The following is an 18,952-nucleotide window of genomic DNA, read 5'->3' on the forward strand; positions in this document are numbered from 1 at the left end:
AACATTTAACCAAGTGGATTCCTCTGCTCAACACCCTTGAGTGGTTGTCATGTCACTCAGTAAAAGCCAAAGTCCTCAAGGTGGTTCACAAGATAGCACATGACTGCTCCCCCATGCCCCACCATCTCTCTGCCCGCCCCTCCTACTGGCGTCGCTGTGCCCTAAAGACTCCAAGCACATTCCCAACTCAGGGCCTTTGCAATTGCTCTTCCTTCTGCCTAGAATACTCTCACTCCAGATGCTCCCATAGCTCGCTTTCTCTGCTCCTTCTCCCTGTTTAAATGTCACCTTCTCCATGAAGCCTCCCCTGATCATGCCAACCCCAGACCCTCCATCCCCGATCCCTGCTTTGTTTTCTCCATAGCACACATCATTATCTGATATGCTATGTATTTTGCCTACTTATATTTCATAAATATAATTGTTACATAAATAAAATAAAGTAACTCCAAATATAAGCTGCCTAGAAACTTCCACTGGCAAGAATTTTTTTTAAATCTGTTTTGTGCACTGCTACAGCTACTGCTCCTAAAACAGCAGGTGCTTAATAAATATTTGTGGAATGAATGTAGTAGGTGGTGGGCATACAGAGATGACTAAAATAATACTGTTCCTACTATTCAGGTGGTAACAGTATCCACAAATATTGCTCCCTAAATAAAATCAAGCCTGTCAAATTATCTCCACTATGGTCTTTGACAGTCTGGTGATACAGCTAACTTGACTGAATAGTTACCAACCCTTTTTCAGAAAAATAAATTTAAACACTCTCCATAATCTCCATAATAAATATTCATATAAGAATAATCTAGTTTAAGCAGAACACAAAACCCAAGAAACACTAGGAAATAGATTTGAAAAGGACAGCTTAGGAAAGTAAAAAGGTTGTGGATAATATTCTCAACTGGGCTGAAGGTGGATAGAATATATCCTTCCTGCCATAGCTCTATTTGTCAATGTTCATAACCTCCAAAAGCAATCTAATGAATTTTAAAAGTATATTGCATATGACAACAATTTCCTCTAAAACATCTTTCTCCCAGCATTTTAACAAATGGAATATGTGTCCACTCAATGCCATCCCTTTTTTATGACCTAGTCAAAAAGTAAGATAGTAAAAATATTTTTTCAAAAGAAATTGTCCTAACAGGCATTAAAGTCTTATTTTATAGATTTCATTTAACATCTCACATCAAAATATTCATAAAGAACATTTTTCCTGCAATGAATAATACAAAAGTAGAAATCACTGTGTTTATTATAAAACAGCCAATAAGTGCATAACAGCATTTTCCCCTGAGTTCTCTATTAATAATTCCTTTTCTTAATTGAGTAGGATGTTGTATAATTTGCCTATTAGGATTCTGAAGACTGAAGTGCTTAATGAAGAATCTGCCTTAACTAACAAATTTATCAAAAGGAAGAGAAAGAAAAAACATTCAGTCACTGATGCTTTACTGCAAAGTCAAAAAACTATAAACAAGTGCTGCTTGGAATGTGAATGAATACCCAAAAAGGTAATCCTCACTTCCAAAATTCTCATTTTTGCCATTTTCTCATTGCTCTTTGCCAAAAAACGTTTGGGAGTTGTTTGTACCAGAAACATTAGGAGGCATGGGAAGAAAAAGAGAAGATACTGACATTTTTCTAGTCCTTTCTATTCCATATAAAAGATGTAATTTTTCAGGAAGCTAGGAGTCTGATAAAAAGGAAGAAAAATAAATAAATAAAAATAAATAAAAGATATAATTTAAATTATTTTATAAATTACACACGATAGTCTTATATTAAGTCTCATCAGCCAATGCTTCTAAACTTAATGAACATCAAACAACACTCTCTAAGAGAAAATTGGCCCTCTGTTAGTTTTAAGTTTGGACTCCCTAACTAGAATATGTCACAAGCATCATTAAAAATGGCATACAACACTTTGGGAGGCTGAGGCAGCCGATCACGAGATCAAGAGATTGAGACCATCCTGGCCAACATGGTGAAACCCCGTCTCTACTAAAAATACAAAAATTAGCTGGGCATGGTGGCACAGGCCTCTAGTCCCAGCTACTCGGGAGGCTGAGGCAGGAGAGTCACTTGAACCCAGGAGGCGGAGGTTGCAGTGAGCCAAGATTACACCACTGCACTCCAGCCTGGCGACAGAGTGAGACTCCGTCTCAAAAAAAAAAAAAAAAAGTCATACAACAAACAAACTCATGTGCAGGGGAGAAATGGAAAGACCATGATTACAAGTGCTCCCTTTCACTAATAAACTTTTCATTTCATTGGCCTGAGAATACCAAATTCATCGCAAGCTACTTGGAAATTGTATCAACTCTCCTAGTAAATCAGGAGTGCATTTAATCACACAGCAGAAATTTAGCCCAAAACCTTCAAGCCATAAATTAGGATGGAGCCAGCACCTTCTCCAACCCCTTTGCTTAAGTAACATTACATAAGAGGCTGCCAGTCTCTCTCCTGTCTACTGGAACTCCAGCCAAGATGATGCATTACAGGAATTGAGTCAAAGTAAAATTGAGTCATCTGATCTGGAAATTCATTTTTAGTTTCAGGTCTTGTAAGTGGAAGAGTCTTCTGAGGTCATCTAAGGAATAGAGGGGACTAGGAATGGGGAATGGAGGTCCCGGAGGGCACTCCGTTGTATGGTGTGTCCATGACCACACAGCTGGAGGAGAAGAGCTCAAGCTAGAACTCAGGTCTCCTAACTCCTTGTCCAACTCTTTCCACTAGAATGTACTGGCCCCTGCTGAGTATGTGCCATTTTGATTATTTTTAAGTAGGGACCTTTGGATGCAACCTTAAAAAGAATGAATTCTCAGGTTTCATTTATTTTTATTTTTATTTTAAATTCCGGGGTAAACGTTCAGGATGTGCAGGTTTGTTACATAGGTAAACGTGCTCCACAGTGGTTTGCTGCACCTATCAACCCATCACCTAGGTGTTAAGCCCAGCATGCATTAGCTATTTTTCCTAAAGCTCTTCCTCTCCCAACCCCACCCGCCAACAGGCCCCAGTGTGTGTTGTTCCCCTCCCTGTGTCCATGTGTTCTCATTGTTCAGCTCCCACTTATAAGTGAGAACATGCAGTATTTGGCTTTCTGTTCCTGCGTTAGTTTGCTGAGGATAATGGCTTCCAGCTCCATCCATGTCCCTGAAAAGGACATGATCTCATTCCTTTTTATGGCTGCATAGTATTCCATGGTGTATATGTACCACATTGTCTTTATCCAGTCTATCATTGATGGGCATTTGGGTTGATTCCATGTCTTTGCTATTGTGAACAGTGCTGCAATGAACATATGCGTGCAACAGATTTCATTTTTTAACTGAGGGTGGTGGTGACTGTGAATAAGAATAAGAATAAATAATCCAGCCTTTGGGAAATACATCAGCATCAGCCTATTTTGTGATTGTTTTGACCTAAAAGCCATAGATCTCTCGCTGTCCATCATTCTGGAAAAAATTAATCCTGTAACAGGCAATGAGGTTGGCTTTAAATGAAGTGAGGGGGAGTCAATATTCTTTTTTCTCTGGTATAGAAGTGGTCTCTCCTTTGGTAGAAACAAAGGAATCATCTATAGTATTTTATAGTGCTGGAGAAATAAGCTGCTCCCAGCAAGGCAGAGACTACTTGGGAGCAAAACAGGAGATGGCACACGAAGAGAGCGTAGGGCAAGACAGCCACAGAGGGGCGTTTGAGGAATTCTGTTCACCGTGCTCTCTTTCCATTATTTCTGAACCACCAGTAAAGCTCATTAAAAGTTACAAACTAATACAGCTATGCTCTAAAAACCTCAAGATATATGCACAAAGACATTCAGTGCAGCATTGTCTATAAAAACAAATGAGCAAAGAATCTATCAATAAGGGACTATTAAATCAGGTATGCTACAGCCATATGATTGAACGTTATGCAGTCATAAAACATGAGCGATATCTGTACATACTAATACAGAAAGATCTCAACATATATGTGAAAAGGCAAAGCAGTTTTTTTTCTTTTCAGTAGGTGGGTTAGGAGATAGTAGTTTTATAGATAGATAAATGGATTCATTTTCTACTTATATTGTATAGACATAACTTTCCTGTACATGGAATCTCCAGAAACTTTTTAACAGTGCTTATTATAAATTTCTACTTGGATAAAGAACCAAGCCCACCAACGAACACAATGAACAAGGTTAGAACCTGCATTGTCCAAGCTGAAAAAACACAACTGTTTCTCTGGTCAGTTTGTTTTTTTGTTTGTTTGTTTCGTTTTGTTTTTTGAGATGAGATGGAGTCATGCTCTGTCGCCCAGGCTGGATTGCAATGGCACAATCTTGGCTCACTGCAACCTCCACCTCCCAGGTACAAGTGATTCTCTTGCCTCAGCCTCCCGAGTAGCTGGGACTACAGGCACACGCCACTAGGCCTGGCTAATTTTTTTGTGTTTTTAGTAGAGACAGGGTTTCACCGTTGGCCAGGCTGCTCTCAAACTCCTGACCTCAAGTGATCTGCCTGTCTTGGCCTCCCAAAGTGCTGGGATTACAGGCGTAAGCCACGGCGCCCAGCCCTCTGGTCAGTTTTAAGAGTGCAAACCTATAAGGAAATGAACTTCTAGGTCATGTCTAACTTAGTAGAATTCAACTGAAAGGATGGAGACATTTGTAGACTGTACCTTCTATTCTACCCTCTTCACCCTTTGCATAAACCTGTCTACTCCAGCAAACCGTGAATTTCTTAGACGGCAACCTTTCTCCTCCCAATTCTTTCAATAATTGCTTATTAAATATCTACTCCACTTCAGGACAAGGATCTGGAAATACACATGTAATATTTGGTCCCTGGCTTCACAGAATGCAGTCTAGACGTGGCTGGGGCCACCTAGACAGATGTCTCCTTACAGTTCAGTGTGTTGGATGCTAACATGAAAAAGTTTGGGTGGGAAGAAATGTAGTTATCAGAGGAAGAACAGAGTCCAATGACCAAGTTCAAAGTGTGTTTATTAGCAGTGAATCGGGGGAAAGGTTGCCTCCAAAGCAAGGCTCTGATGTAATCAAAGGAATTCAGAGAACCAGGGCAGGCTAATCTCCAAGAAACACTAATAAAAATGCTCACTTAAATCAAATGTTCTGAACAGCAGCACATAAATACCCTTCTTTTAGTGTTTATCACCATAGGCAGCTTTGCTATGAAAAGAGAAAAGGTTGAGATAAACAAGTTAATTAAGCTGCCAGGTCTAGTCCAGCCCCGAGTGATTCTTTATCCTCCTTTCCAGCAGGCAGTCCATCTCAAGTTTCCAGGAGCAGAGCACACTCACTGCATCCCCTTTTTTCCTGTGGTAAAGGTGTGACAGTGTCATTCCTGAGTGGTGACAGCAAATGACTAAGAACTGCGTGTTATTCCTACAACTGTCCAAAAACCTCAGGCCAGACTACCCTAAAGAGTGTGAATATTCTAGAACAGGGGTCCCCAGCCCCTGGGCCACGGACGGGTGCCAGTCCATGGCCTGTTAGGAACTGGGCCGCACAGCAGGAGGTGAGCAGCAGGCAAGCGAGCATTACCACCTGAGTGCCACCTCCTGTCAGATCAGCGGCAACAGATTCCCATGGGAACGCAAACCCTGCCGTGAACTGTGCATGCGAAGGATCTAGGTTGGGCTCCCTATGAACATGTAATGCCGGATGATCTTCTGAGGTGGGACAGTTTCATCCTGAAACCATTCCTCCCCAACCACAGTGCATGGAAAAACCGTCTTCCACGAAGCCAGTCCCTGGTGCCAAAAAGGTTGGGGACTGATGTTCTAGAAGACAGGAAAAAAACAGGAGTGACTACGGCCTTCCAATTCTGAATATTCCAGATACCAAGTGGAGGTCCAATATGGACTCTCTGAGGCAGGGACTATACCTTACTCATTCCTGTGCCTCATGCTTGTGGTGCTAAAAGCTCTCCCGTTTGTGGAATGAAAAATAATAAGAAAAGCTCTACGCGTTTGTGGCATGAATGAGTGAACACCACCCTCAGTACTTGTCTAGCTGGCTTTGTGCAGAGAGTAAAACTTCAGTGAGGTCCTCAGGTAAGCCATGACATTATCGGTCCAATTATCTGCCAAGCTTTCCGAAGGCACCTTAGTCGTATCCCACACCTGTCTCTGGCTCCGCTCTGTTATTTGCTGACTTAACTGTCCTGGGGCCGGTGGCCAGGTTCAAGCCAGCTCTCCTGGGGCCTTGTGAGAATCACAAGCCAGAATGCTGAATGTGGTATTTTTTTAACCACATAGAAGTCTTATTTTTGCGTAGTTAAATGTATCTACTTTTTATTTCATGACTTTCAGGCTTTGTATCCTGTCTAGAAGGTCAGGACACTCTCAGTTATAAATTCACCCATTTTTTTTCCTAGGATTTCTATTGTTTCATTTATTTTATACTTAATTATTTAATCCATAGGAATTGTGAGTGTGTGTGTTTGTGATTGTGTGTTTGTGTGTGTCTGTGTGTGTGTGTGTTCTAAAAGAAGTAAGAAAAGGATCTAGATTTATCTTTTCTAAATAGTTAGCTAGTTGCTTCAACATCGATTACTGGGGATCTTTCTTCTCACACTGATTTTTAAATGCTACCTTTACTATAAATAAATCCTGTACACATTTGTTCACTATACTATAACTAGACATTACTCTGTCTAATTTTTTCCAACACTAAACTATTTTAATTAATATAGTTTCATATTGCATTTTAAGATCTGGTAGGCCTAATCTCCCTTAATTACACTTTATTTGTTTTTGGATTTCATAAATTTCATTTTGCAAAATGAATAATAGTGTCATTTTGCCATGTCCCTAAAACAGACCTTGTTGCCATTTTAACTGCAATTTTATTTCTTTTATGCCGAGATTTAGGGGAGATGAACATTTTTACAATATTGTGTCTTATTATCCAAGAGCCTACTATGTCTCTCCAATGACTTAAATCTTTTATGTTTCTCAGTAGAGTTTAAAATTTTTCCTCATATTGTGTCTGCATGTTACATTTAACTTCAGATGTTTTATTCTTAATGTTTAATATATTTAATTACCATTTTGTAAATTCTAAAATTTCCAAGCACCATTTCCTGTGCTTAGAATACTTTTCAACCACTTCTCCATTTGGCAAATTCCACTTGTTCTTCAAGGCCCTATTTACATCACTTGCTTTGTAAAGTCTTCCTTGGCCCCATATCCAATCAGGATGCACTGGTATCCTTCCTCTGTTCTCTTGAACATCTTGTGTGTAACACCATCATGCCACTGGTCACGTTGTAGTGCAACTTCTGCAGACAGGTCTCTCACCTTCATTACTCTGGGAACTCTATAAGGAAAGGAGCTAGGATCCCCTGAGCCTGGCTCATACCAAGCACTCAGTGCCATAATCATAGAGCATGCTTCTTCATATTTCAATAGTGTTTTTGCAGTGCTAACAATGATAATGTTGATAAATGATATAATTTCGAATAATGTGATTATGGTTTATTTTTTCTTCCTTAAACATAAGCCATGTTTAAAAATGCAGAAAATTATCGCATAATGAGAAACCATAAATAATTAAGAAATGAAAAATAGATAGATTCTTGTCCTGGTATGTATTGCAGCTGAATGTAAAGAGGCAGCATTGTAACAGTAAATAGAGCATCCTCTGGCACAAACAAGACCTGCATTTAAATCCTGAGTCAACCATTTATTAGCTAGATGATGATCTCAGGCAAGTTTCTTCATTTCTCTATATCTCATTTTCTCTAACTGTAAAATAGGCATAATAAATATTTTCATAGAAGGCTGTCTAAGAGACATTTCAAATGTCCGAAATACTTGATTTCCTCCCCAAACCTGCCCCTTCTATACTCTTCCTCATTGCAAGAAATGACATGCTATCCTCCCAGTTGCTGAAAGAATTGGAGAGATCTAAGATTCCCCTCTTTCTTCTACTTCATGTTGCCAACTCATCAGCAAGTTCTCTAAGCAATTCTTTAGAAACATTTCCAGAATCCAATAACTTCTCAGGACCTGCTCTCCTCCCATTTGGTCCAAGCCACCATCTTGTCTTATCTTGACCATTACGGTAGCCTCCTAACTGGTCTTCTTGCTTCCACCCTTGCCTTACCGTCTACATGTTGACTGAATGATTCTTTGAAACTACATCAAATCATGTCACAACTCTGCTCAGAACTTTCACCTAACTCACTCAATCTAACTCAGGGAAGAACTCAACTCATAACAGCAGTCTCAAGGACCAACTGGACACCCTCCTTCCCCCAACTGCCTTTCTGACTTCATCTCCATCCCTCTCCCGTACTCTCTGATCCAGCCACACAAGCCTGCCTGCTGGTCCTGACAGCACTCAGGGCCTAGGAATTGCTCATCTCACTGCCTAAAAAACTCTTTACCAGATATCTTCGTGACCCCTCACTTCCTTCAGGTCTCTGCTGAAATGTCGCTTTATCAAAGAGGCCTTCCATTATCGCCCCATATGCAATAGCACCTTCCCCACACTCTCACCTCTCTAATATTCTCCACTCTACTTTTTTTTATTTTTTTTCACAGTACTTTACACCACCTATCATATGTTTATATGGTAAGTGGTCATCACACTTCAACACCTAGGCCACTTAGTAGGTGTTCAACTCATACTTATGGAATAACTGAAGAAATGAATACATTCTTGCCAACTACAATTCTACAGTTTATATAAAGCATCTAGCCACAGAATAGATTCTCTAAAATAAGTAGTCACAAGGAACTGGTGAAAAAAACTCACCCATCCCTGATGCCCATGCTCATTACTCACTCAATGCTTAAGTGATTCAAAATAAAGATCCCTTTGTTTTACACCAGAACAACAAGAACAAAAAAATTCTCCCTGGAATCCATTAGAGATTGGCAACCCCAAACCTCTTTTCACATTTTTTTGACTTTTAAAAATTATGGCTCTGTCCCCTCCCTCCTTTCCCCAGACTCTGGGACTCCTCTCCTTCTGTTCATTCCTATTTGGAGCTGAAAGCCAGAAATAGCTGTTTACCTCATTGTCCTCATTTCCCTTCATTGTTACCATTCAGTTCTCTGGTGGCTTCCCTGTTGTGGATGTTTTTTAAATGAATTCCCAATAAGTTGAGGAAGAAAAGTATCAGTAAAGACCCTGGACACAGCCTAAAGTAAAAATATATTATGTGATATTTTCTTTAGGAAAAACTATTTAAAAATTGACCCTAACACAGGTAAAGTTTCTTCATTTATACATATATCATCTAATATTATTCTCAAAAGTAATAATGTTAAAGAGCTGGAGAAAGAACACACCATACAGAAGAAAGGACTAATTGTATTTATTTAAAATATGAATAATAATAATTATGCATGGTCAGCTCTTCCTCCTACAAGCAAGCCTATAAAAATTATCTAACAAAGGACTAAAACAACATGATCGCCAATCAATCAGCAAATCATTTTTGCATGCTCGACCTACAACTCCTGCTTTCATGTTTATTTTAATGCAGGGTTCAATAATACAAAGGCTTTTATAGATTCATCTACTAAATAAGGATTTACCATCCAAAATTAATTTTTTAACGGGCAATTTCCTTATAGTGGTAAATGCAAATTAGATAATTTTCCCATTAAAATCATACAATATGCTGGAAAAGATAAATCTCTAGCACATTGGCATAAAATCAAGTAGGTTGTGAGTCCAAAGATAACCACAGGTAAACCAAACTATACATTTTAAAGCTTATGTGAAACTACATTAACCAGAAAAAATAGAGCCTTTCCCATGATAATGAAGGTCCCAAAGGCACTAAGCATTTCCTTCCCATGATAATTGCATCTGGATAATTTAACCCAATAGAATAAAATCATCATGTGAATTACCTAAGAAACAAAAAACAAATATTCTAAAATTTTATTTTGATTTGACTTTATGCTAAATGTTGTTAGTCTCTGATAGTAACTATACCTCAGCACACCAACTTGACATTTGGGAAAATAGCCCAAAAATGTGCTGGATTGAAGGGGAGGAAATAGGCAGCCCAAGATTTAAGTTTAAATTTTGAGGTAGATAATCTACAAAGTAGCTAATACTACAGGCAGATATTCAGCTATTGATCAAAAGTCGATCTTTTAAGGCCAAAGAATACACTGACACCATAAGGCATGCTGGCTAGAAACACTACTAGTTAGAAAGGCCACAGTCTCAATTTTCCTAGGATAGCCCCAGTATACACCTATTGTCCCAGCATCCCAGCAGGTTTAACATTTGTCCTAGATAGAAGCATCCCAGGTGGAATTATAACTTATATAGCACATGTAAATATATACTTAAATGTGAGCCATAAATGTCGACCAGCCTGTTTGTCCCAACCTTAACCACAAATTCTAATGTCCTTTAATATTTTTCCACCCAAAAGCCATGACAATCTTTACTGCAGAGAGCTCAATAACTATTTGTCAAATGACTTCATTAATTAGTATATTAGCATCCTCAGCCCAGGAATAGACAGGATTTGAAATTAATCTGGATGCTGCAGGAGAGAGGTTCAATAAATACTAGCTGATTGAATCTCAGTGAGAAAGGGTGACAGATTAAGAGTTCAACACTGTCTATTATATTGTTGTCTTGCTTGCTGTTAAGATATTTTCAGATATATGGTTGCCAGTTCTGTTTTGGGGAGGAGGGAAGAGAGAAAGCATATCTTTTCTTAATTGTTGAATCCCTTTTACATCTAACATAAATTACAACCCCACTGCCTTCTATTCCATTCTCAGTAAGAAGAAAATTTCTCGTTCACACACACACACACACACACACACACACTGACTTAGTGCTTATAGCTCAAGAACTGGTCTAAGAATTGGTTTTACTACAAATTCAAGGACACATATATCAAATGTATAAGAATAGTTGCCTATGGCAAAAAGGTAATGAAATTAAATAATGGAGATAAAATAATCAATATATTAGACCACAGCAGGGCCTGATGGACTGACAATGATAGTAAACCATTACCTGAGAAGTGTGATTAACTCAAGCTTGTCTACACAAGTTCCCAAAAATTAAAAAAAAAAACAAAACATAATGCAGTTCACAGATACAATGTGGGAACAATTCAACCTTCTGAAAATCTTTGCTGAAACATATGACACTCCCACATGTGAGATATTGATGTCCAAAATGATCTCTCTCACATAAAAAAAAATCTGTTCATTGAATGAGAATCATTTATTTTAAATGCAAAAAAGAACTTCCAGGAAATGTAGTGTTTTGCTGTTTTGATGTTAAATACTAAATCTAATAATGGCTAAACTTGGCTTGCAAAGATAGTTTCTCCTTCCCTTGATTTAATAAACTGCTTGGGAGCCCTGTAACTCAAAGAGAGGAGAAACTGTAGTTGATACAGGCCAGAAAAATGGCCCCCATATCACACCAAATAAGAACTCTTAGTGCACTAATCTTTACAACATCACCGTGAAAGAAACTGATAAAGCTAGAGTGATGCTTGGGACAAGAGGCCCAGAGTGGTGGACAGAAGTAAGAGAGAAGAAAGATGAAATGAAGGAGAAGTCTCCCATTTATCGACTAGCAGATACATTTTAGGCTCTGCTATAAGCATCAAAGCTCAAGAAATCAGCAAAAAAAAAAAAAAAAAAAAGTGTGGTTCTGATTCCTATTGTCTCTCCGCCCACATTCTAACCTTGGCCCCAACCCCATGAACAAGCCGTGCTTAGCAGACAGCTTTGCTGCTACTCGAGGAAGCAGATGGCAGCCCCTATCACCTCTCTGCCCCAGCTTGCTACTGCCCAGGCTCTCGGCTCAGTCTGCAACCAAATTCCTCATGCCAAAGTTGGGACATTTCAAACTTGTCATGCGCAACCATCTCTCTCATTCCTGCAGTCTCAGCCATGGGAAGGACAGAGGCCTCCTCTCTCTTCTCATCCCTTTCTGCCCTGTTTCTTCCTTCCCGCTGAAACATCTCTCACCACTGACAACCTTCCACTGTGCTCTGGAACTGCAAATCCTTGTCAGTGAAAATCCCTACATCCTTAGCCTTTCCCCAAAGTGCCCTCTCCACCTCCCAACTCCACTGAGGTCTGGTTCTCCTCTCCCTGAAAAACATGTCATCTGGCAGCAACAGGCTTCCTAGGTTCAGTGCTCACCATGCTACTTCTTTTCATGCCCTTTCCCTTGGAAAGGCCTTCCCTCCATCCTATTCTTTTTCACCTGGCTAAGTCCAACTCATTCTCCAAGAAAACTACTCTACTTTCTTTAAGAAGCCTCACCTGATATGGTTGTCACGCCCCTCAATGCCTCTCTTTGGTATTACCGTAATTCTCTCTCTATCCCATATGCTCTCTTTCTTTCTCTCTCGCTCTCGCTGTCGCTCGCTCTCTCCACTCAGGATATCCTTTTTTTTTTTTTTTTTTTGAGACAGAGTCTCACTCTGTCACTCAGGCTGGAGTGCAGTGGCGCATCTCCACTCACTGCAAGCTCCACCTCCTGGGTTCACGCCATTCTCCTGCCTCAGCCTCGCCTGTAGCTGAGACTACAGGCGCCCGCCACCACGCCCAGCTAATTTTTTGTATTTTTTTTTAAGTAGAGACGGGGTTTCACTGTGTTGGCCAGGATGGTCTCGATCTCCTGACCTCGTGATCCGCCCGCCTCAGCCTCCCAAAGTGCTGGGATTACAGGCGTGAGCCACCGCGCCCGGCCAGGATATCCTTTTATAAATATGTGTGTATTTGTCTTCCCCATAAAACTGTGAGCTCCTTGAGGGTATATACTGAGCCTTATTAACTAATTGCTGGCATGTAACAAGTATTCAATAAATGTTCATCAGATAAATGAATAAAAATCTATGTCCCTGACTCCAATAAGTGAAATGAATGAGTACGGATTAAGTGGACATTTTTCCTTTATTGGATTTTTCTCTCAATCTATTAAAGCTGTTCTTACTTACTACCAAACAACATAAAGATATAGCCAAAGAAAAGCCAACCACCTTCCCTCCTCACCTTTACCTTTGAGGTAGCCACTGCTAAATGCTTGTTATGTACTGTTCTATGATTTTTTCTCTGCTCGTGGAACACACACATATGCACACATAGGGACTTTTCTCAATTTACAAAACTGGGATCATATATGACATAGATTTTATTCTAAAACACACTCTTTTCACTTAACAATGTATCACAGCCAACCCTCCAGACCAGTGCATATGGGTCTCACTCACTCTTTCTAATAACTGTGTAATAGTCCACATGTATGCACCACAATCTGGTCACTCATTCCCCCAGTGGATGAGCAGTTAGGTTTGCTTCCAGTTTTGTGGAAGTTCTGAAAACAACGTTAGCAAAACTGGTCTAAGATTTCGACAGCACACATGAGTTATTTCCCTGCCAGTGCAATGGAATCTATCCACACACACCTGGGCCTTTTTCCTCATGACTCAAGCTTCTGAAAAGCCAGCAGTTTCATCGAGTGATTGCTTCTTTGTAAAGTGTTTGTTTTCTGCATGTGTCTTGCATGGTGTGTGTATTTACTATTTACTGAATTGGACTGAAAGCTAACCAGATAGACAATTGTCTGGAAGGGTTTATGGGGTGCACTGTTTGCCATTAATTCTGAGGATTTTACAGGAAGGGAGAAAATAGGAGATGTTCATTTTTAACTTTGTATAATTCCAGCCTGTTTGAATTTAAATATACTGTATTAATTTATAATTTAATATTTTAATATAGAGGTATGTTAACATAGTTTTGTTGTATTAATACATTGACAGTGTTTTTTTTTTTTTTTTGAGACAGTTGACCAGGCTGGAGTGCAGTGACATGATCTTGGCTTACTGCAACCTCCACATCCCAGGTTCAAGCAATTCTCCTGCCTCAGCCCCCAAGTAGCTGGGACTACAGGTACACAACGCCATGCCCACCTAAGTTTTGTACTTTTTTTTTAGTAGAGACGGGGTTTCACCGTGTTGGCCAGGCGGGTGTTGAACCTCTGACCTCAAGCTGCCTTGGCCTCCCAAAGTGCTGGGATTAGAGGCATGAGCCACTGCACCCAACCTGATAGTGAATTTTAATATATTACTTTTATAACTTAAAAATAGCTTTTTTGAAAGCATGCAGGATGATCCAGACTCTGCATTAGAGAAAATAAGCTCTAATTCAATGGCTCCCAAGTCTGCCTGTACATAAGAATTAACTGGGGCTTATTAAAAATGCAGATGCCCAGGCCTAACCTGAATATTCTGATTTAGTAGCTCTGAAGCAGAGCCTTTGTATCAGTACCTTTGATAAATACTCCAGATGAGTCTTATGATCCTGCCATAATGGGACCCCACTGTAATCTAATGGTCCTTAGAATCACTTTTCACATTTTTTGGTACTCTATCTTTAGTGTTTAGAAACCGTTAGATCTGGAATGAGGCCTGGGAATCTATATTTTTAAAAGGTTGCCTAGACAATTCTCCCCAGGTGTGGAAACTCTATTCTAAGTGCTATAATTTCCTCTAGCTGGTAATTCAAAAATCAAAATATAATGGATCCATTTTGGTCTCTAGTGGAAAAATACAACACCAAGTTACAAGTCTTTGATGAGAGTATTCTAAAATACCACAAGATGGGAATGTCTTAGCTTGCTCTATCATAAAATTAAAGAATGCTTTTAATTGTTAGTTTGAATAGACAACTGGATTTTAATACTTTTCTCTTAAAATTTTAAAAATAAAGTTGCTTTTCTTATGAGATTCAATTGATTTATTTGTTTGTTTGTTTGTTTGAGATACAGTCTCAGTCTGTCACCCAAGCTGGAGTGCAAAGGCGCAATATCAGCGATTCTCGTACCTCAGCCTCCGAGTAGCTGGGATTACAGGCATGCGCCACCATGCCTGGCTAATTTTTGTATTTTTAAGAGTGACGGGGTTTCACCATGTTGGCCAGGTTGGTCTTGAACTCCTGGCCTCAAGTGATCCATCAACTTCAGCCTCCCAAAGCGCTAGGATTACAGGCATGAGCCACCGCACCCGGCCAATTGATTTCATTGTTTTCTTTGCCTTTTTTTAAACCAACTAGGGACATTTAATTAAAAAAATACAAGCAAGTTATCCAGGACCTAATCTGCTAAGCAGAGTTATCCCCAAGAGGATGAAGCCCTGCTGGCTGGCTCTGACATTCGATTCAGACTGAAAACACAGTAACTCCTCTGGCCCTTGCTGGGAAATGTCCTGCCCAGGCCATGGGCAGCACTCCAGTGCAGCTGACCTCCCACAAGGCCCCCAAACACATGATCCTACCAAACGCTTGAACAGGAGAACCTCACGAGCAGGCAGAGAGCACACCTGAGACACAGGACAAGTAAGTCAAGCAAATGGGACTGAGGTAGGCAGCCCCATCCCCTGTCTCCATTCTGTGCCCCCTTAAGGAGGGCTGTTTTCAACTTTTTTCTTTTCTTTTTTTTTTTTTTTTTTTTTTGAGATGGAGTCTCGCTCTGTCTGGCACAATCTCAGCTCACTGCAACTTCCGCCCCTTGGGTTCAAGCTATTCTCCTGCCTCAGTCTCTCGAGTAACTGGGACTACAGGCATGTGCCACCATGCCCGGCTAATTTTTGTATTTTTAGTAGAGATGGGGTTTCACCATATTGGCCAGGCTGGTCTCAAACTCCTAACCTCGTGTTCCACCCGCCTCAGCCTCCCAAAGTGATAGGATTGAAGGTGTGAGCCACTGTGCCCGGCCATTTTTAACTATTAAAAAAAAATTATATTCCTACCATAACCTACGAGCCTAGATATTAGAAATAAGTAGAGATAATTTTAAAAATCAAGAGCATTTATCTTTCCAAGGATCCAAAGGACTTCCTATTGATAAGTTAGGTACTTAAGTAGACACATTAAGTTTCTGGTCCTATAAGCTTATCTCCACTTTCAGGAGTACAGACAAGACAAGAGCAGATAACTGAATCAGAACACCATAGTGAAGCCCACAATTTTGAAATCTTTTATAAAAATTAATGACAAAAATATACACATTTCTAGACAAGCACAACTCAGTAACTACTAAGCACTCTACTAATCTTTTAGAATTTTTTTTCAAATTCACATAAATAAAAGTGCTGCATAAAAAAAGACATAAAGTCCTCAGTCTTTGGTAATATCTAGGAAGTTCTGGTTCTCAACACTGAAATAGGAAGAAAAAAACTAGGAATACCAAATTAACAACATCGAATATCAGTGGCCTTGTTTTCCACACTTTGTCATTACCAAACGCCCACCAAGATGTTTCTAAATGTATTGGAAATTCCAAGTTACTTACCAAGGCTATTTCCTTTAAATGCCCTGTCTAAGCCATTCTCTCTCTCTTCTTAGCAAATCAATGATTGTGATGTCTATTACAATACTTGAAGGACTAATAACAGAAGTAGTAAAATAAAGTAGATGTGATCAGAATCAGACAGACTTGGGTAGAAATCACCATCTGCCATTTATCAAGCTTAGCTCAGGCTAATTTTATAATCTCTCAAAACCTCAATTCCTTCATCTGTAAAATGGGGAAGTAATAACAATAGCTACTTGATCGAGTCATTGTGAGGATTAAATAATGTAACACATGTAAAGTACCTGACACATAATAAACATACAATAACTGATGTTTATTATTATAGATATTTTTCCCTTTACAAGATTAGACAGACTTCAAACTGTTAAACACAAGATGACCAACATGAAGTTTGAAGGCGAAATAAGACAACTGAATGAAATGTCTATAGCTGACTCCAAACCATCCTGTTTGAAACTGGGTTGAAGAAGAAATGTTTGAGAACTCATCTCCATTCCAGGGCTTAGAGCCCCTTAGAATCTCTGGGGTCATCTTCATTTCACATCCTCAGATAAACCCCAGAGACCCTGGAATAGGAGTGGCCAGAGACTAAATGAAATTGTGTGACGGCCTAACAAACTTGATGCTTCCTAGGGCATACCAAGATTCCACATAGTTACTTGGCCCCTCCAGTGTGCAAGGTTCTGCACTAACAGGTTTGGGTGCTGTAAAGCTGAATCAGAAGTGGACTCTGACCTCAGAGAGATTTACAACTTATAAGAGATATTCTCCGTATGTTCCTTGTGGTACTTAGGATAGCGGTCAGCACCCAAAGCCTCAGTCTTAAAACATAGTTCAGAGATTGTTATGACTCCATCCATATACACACCAAGTCTCTTATGGTGTTATCTGTTCCATGCTCTTTTTTCGTTCTCTAATATACATGAATAATTAGGCATGAATAGGCAGGTAGTATCCCAGAGCCCTATGTCACCTCTGCATCCTGGTAACTACAATATAAATTCTGTCATTCCACCAAGTCCTTTCCACCCCATTTCTAGGTACAGATCCAACCAACCATATCGCCAAAGCAATCATCAACAAAGATCAGATTGCTTGAAAAGGAATTAAAACATTCTGGATAGAGATGACTCTATTCATTATATGCCCCAGGATGAACTCTGAAAAGCAGCGCTTAATTATCCAACACATGTTATCAAATTCCTAAACTCCTTCCAAAAAGCAGGATTAAAGCTTCGGAGTTTAAAAAAAAAAAAAAAAAAAAAAACTCTGCAACTCCTCTTACAGGTTGCCTTCAGGGTATCAAAAGGGGTGGCACTTACTGCTTTGCAAATACACTTGCTAAAAATAATCAATATTTTCCTTAAATGCTTATGGCAAAGCAACCAATTCACTTCATTTTAATTGCTCGCAAGCTGCAGAATGACTTGATCTCTTTAATATTTCACTCATACTAGCAGCCGCTGAGCTATGACTAACCCACTCTCCCCAGCATCGTCGCTGGCTCCAGATGGCAAGAAATACATTCCCTTTATTCTTGCCTGAAAAGCAATTCTGATTTTTTTTCTTCCACCCATTTCACCTGCAGTAATTGTTTTACTCCAGAAAGAAAATGGGTGGGGAGTGGAAGGGGAGATTCATGCAGAGGGAGTACAGGTGGGGAATTTACTTTTTTTTTTTTTTTTAATGGGGTGTAAGCACTGCAGCTTTAAATCGTGCTGCATCAAGCCCTGGATTTCTTCCATAGCCGAGCTGCAAAATGGTAACTAGAAAGGAGGAAAAAATACCTCTTCCTCCCTCCTGGCCAGCCCTTCCACAGCTCCCGGCAGGGCAGCCAGCGCGAGCCCATCCCCCACGCCTCCCAGCCCAGACGCGCGGCGGGCACAGGTGAGCCGGGCGCCGACTTTGGCCCTTGGGCTCGCCCACATCCGGGGATCAAGGTCAAGGGCGAGGGCTTCCTTCCCCTGCCCCCGGCCCCCGGCAGCCCCGAGCCCGGGGATCCGCTGCCAAAGTTTCAGGCCGGGTTGGGGCCGGCGCGGCTGTCGCATCCCCCCCGCCCTCCCGCACCTGTTCGGCCCGCCGGGGTCAGTGGACGGTGCCCACCTGGTCCCCACTCACCTCTGGCGGACATGGTGCAGGCAGCGGGAGCCGGAGCTGGAAGGCGTTGGACAGCCCCGCAGGGCGCGGGGAGGAAGGCAGCCCCGGAGCGCCCGCCCGGCCCCGGCCCCCTCCAGCTCCCGGTGCGGGGACGCCGCCCGCAGGACACCTGGCCGCCCGCTCCGCGCAGCAAGGCCGACGGGCGGGGACGCAGCGGCCGCAGGGACCCGCCGGGCGCGGCAACGCTGACACCCGCGGCCGCGCTGGGCGGGGCGCGCCTCCCCCGCCCCGAGCCGCCGGGGCCCACCCGGGTCCAGCAGCCGCTCTGCCGCGGCGCCGGGCGGGGCTCTGTCCCCGAGGAACGAGGGTCTGCGTCCTCCCCTCTCCCCGCCCGGCTTCTTAATAAGAGGAAAAATAACGTGGGTGCTCCGAATGGCTCTCCAGCTCTCTGCTTTGGTCCCAGAGAGAGAAAGCAAGAAAGGGCCGTTCGTTCCTTCCCCTAAGTGATGC

The 18,952-nt window shown here is 41.2% G+C and overlaps 1 protein-coding gene across 1 annotated transcript in view; it reads right to left on the reverse strand.

Moving 5' to 3' along the window:
* The window catches only part of ABLIM1 (actin binding LIM protein 1), a 341,667-nt gene extending 323,097 nt beyond the window's left edge, over positions 1 to 18,570 (reverse strand). The window contains exon 1 of the mRNA XM_054521710.2: positions 18,464 to 18,570. Within this exon, the coding sequence (XP_054377685.2) occupies positions 18,464 to 18,476 (13 nt within the window). The 5' untranslated portion in view covers positions 18,477 to 18,570. The remainder of the gene's footprint in view (positions 1 to 18,463) is intronic.
* Positions 18,571 to 18,952: the final 382 nt, after the last annotated feature.

This window comes from Pongo abelii, chromosome 8 (genome assembly GCF_028885655.2).
Source record: "Pongo abelii isolate AG06213 chromosome 8, NHGRI_mPonAbe1-v2.0_pri, whole genome shotgun sequence".
Classification (NCBI taxonomy): domain Eukaryota; kingdom Metazoa; phylum Chordata; class Mammalia; order Primates; family Hominidae; genus Pongo; species Pongo abelii.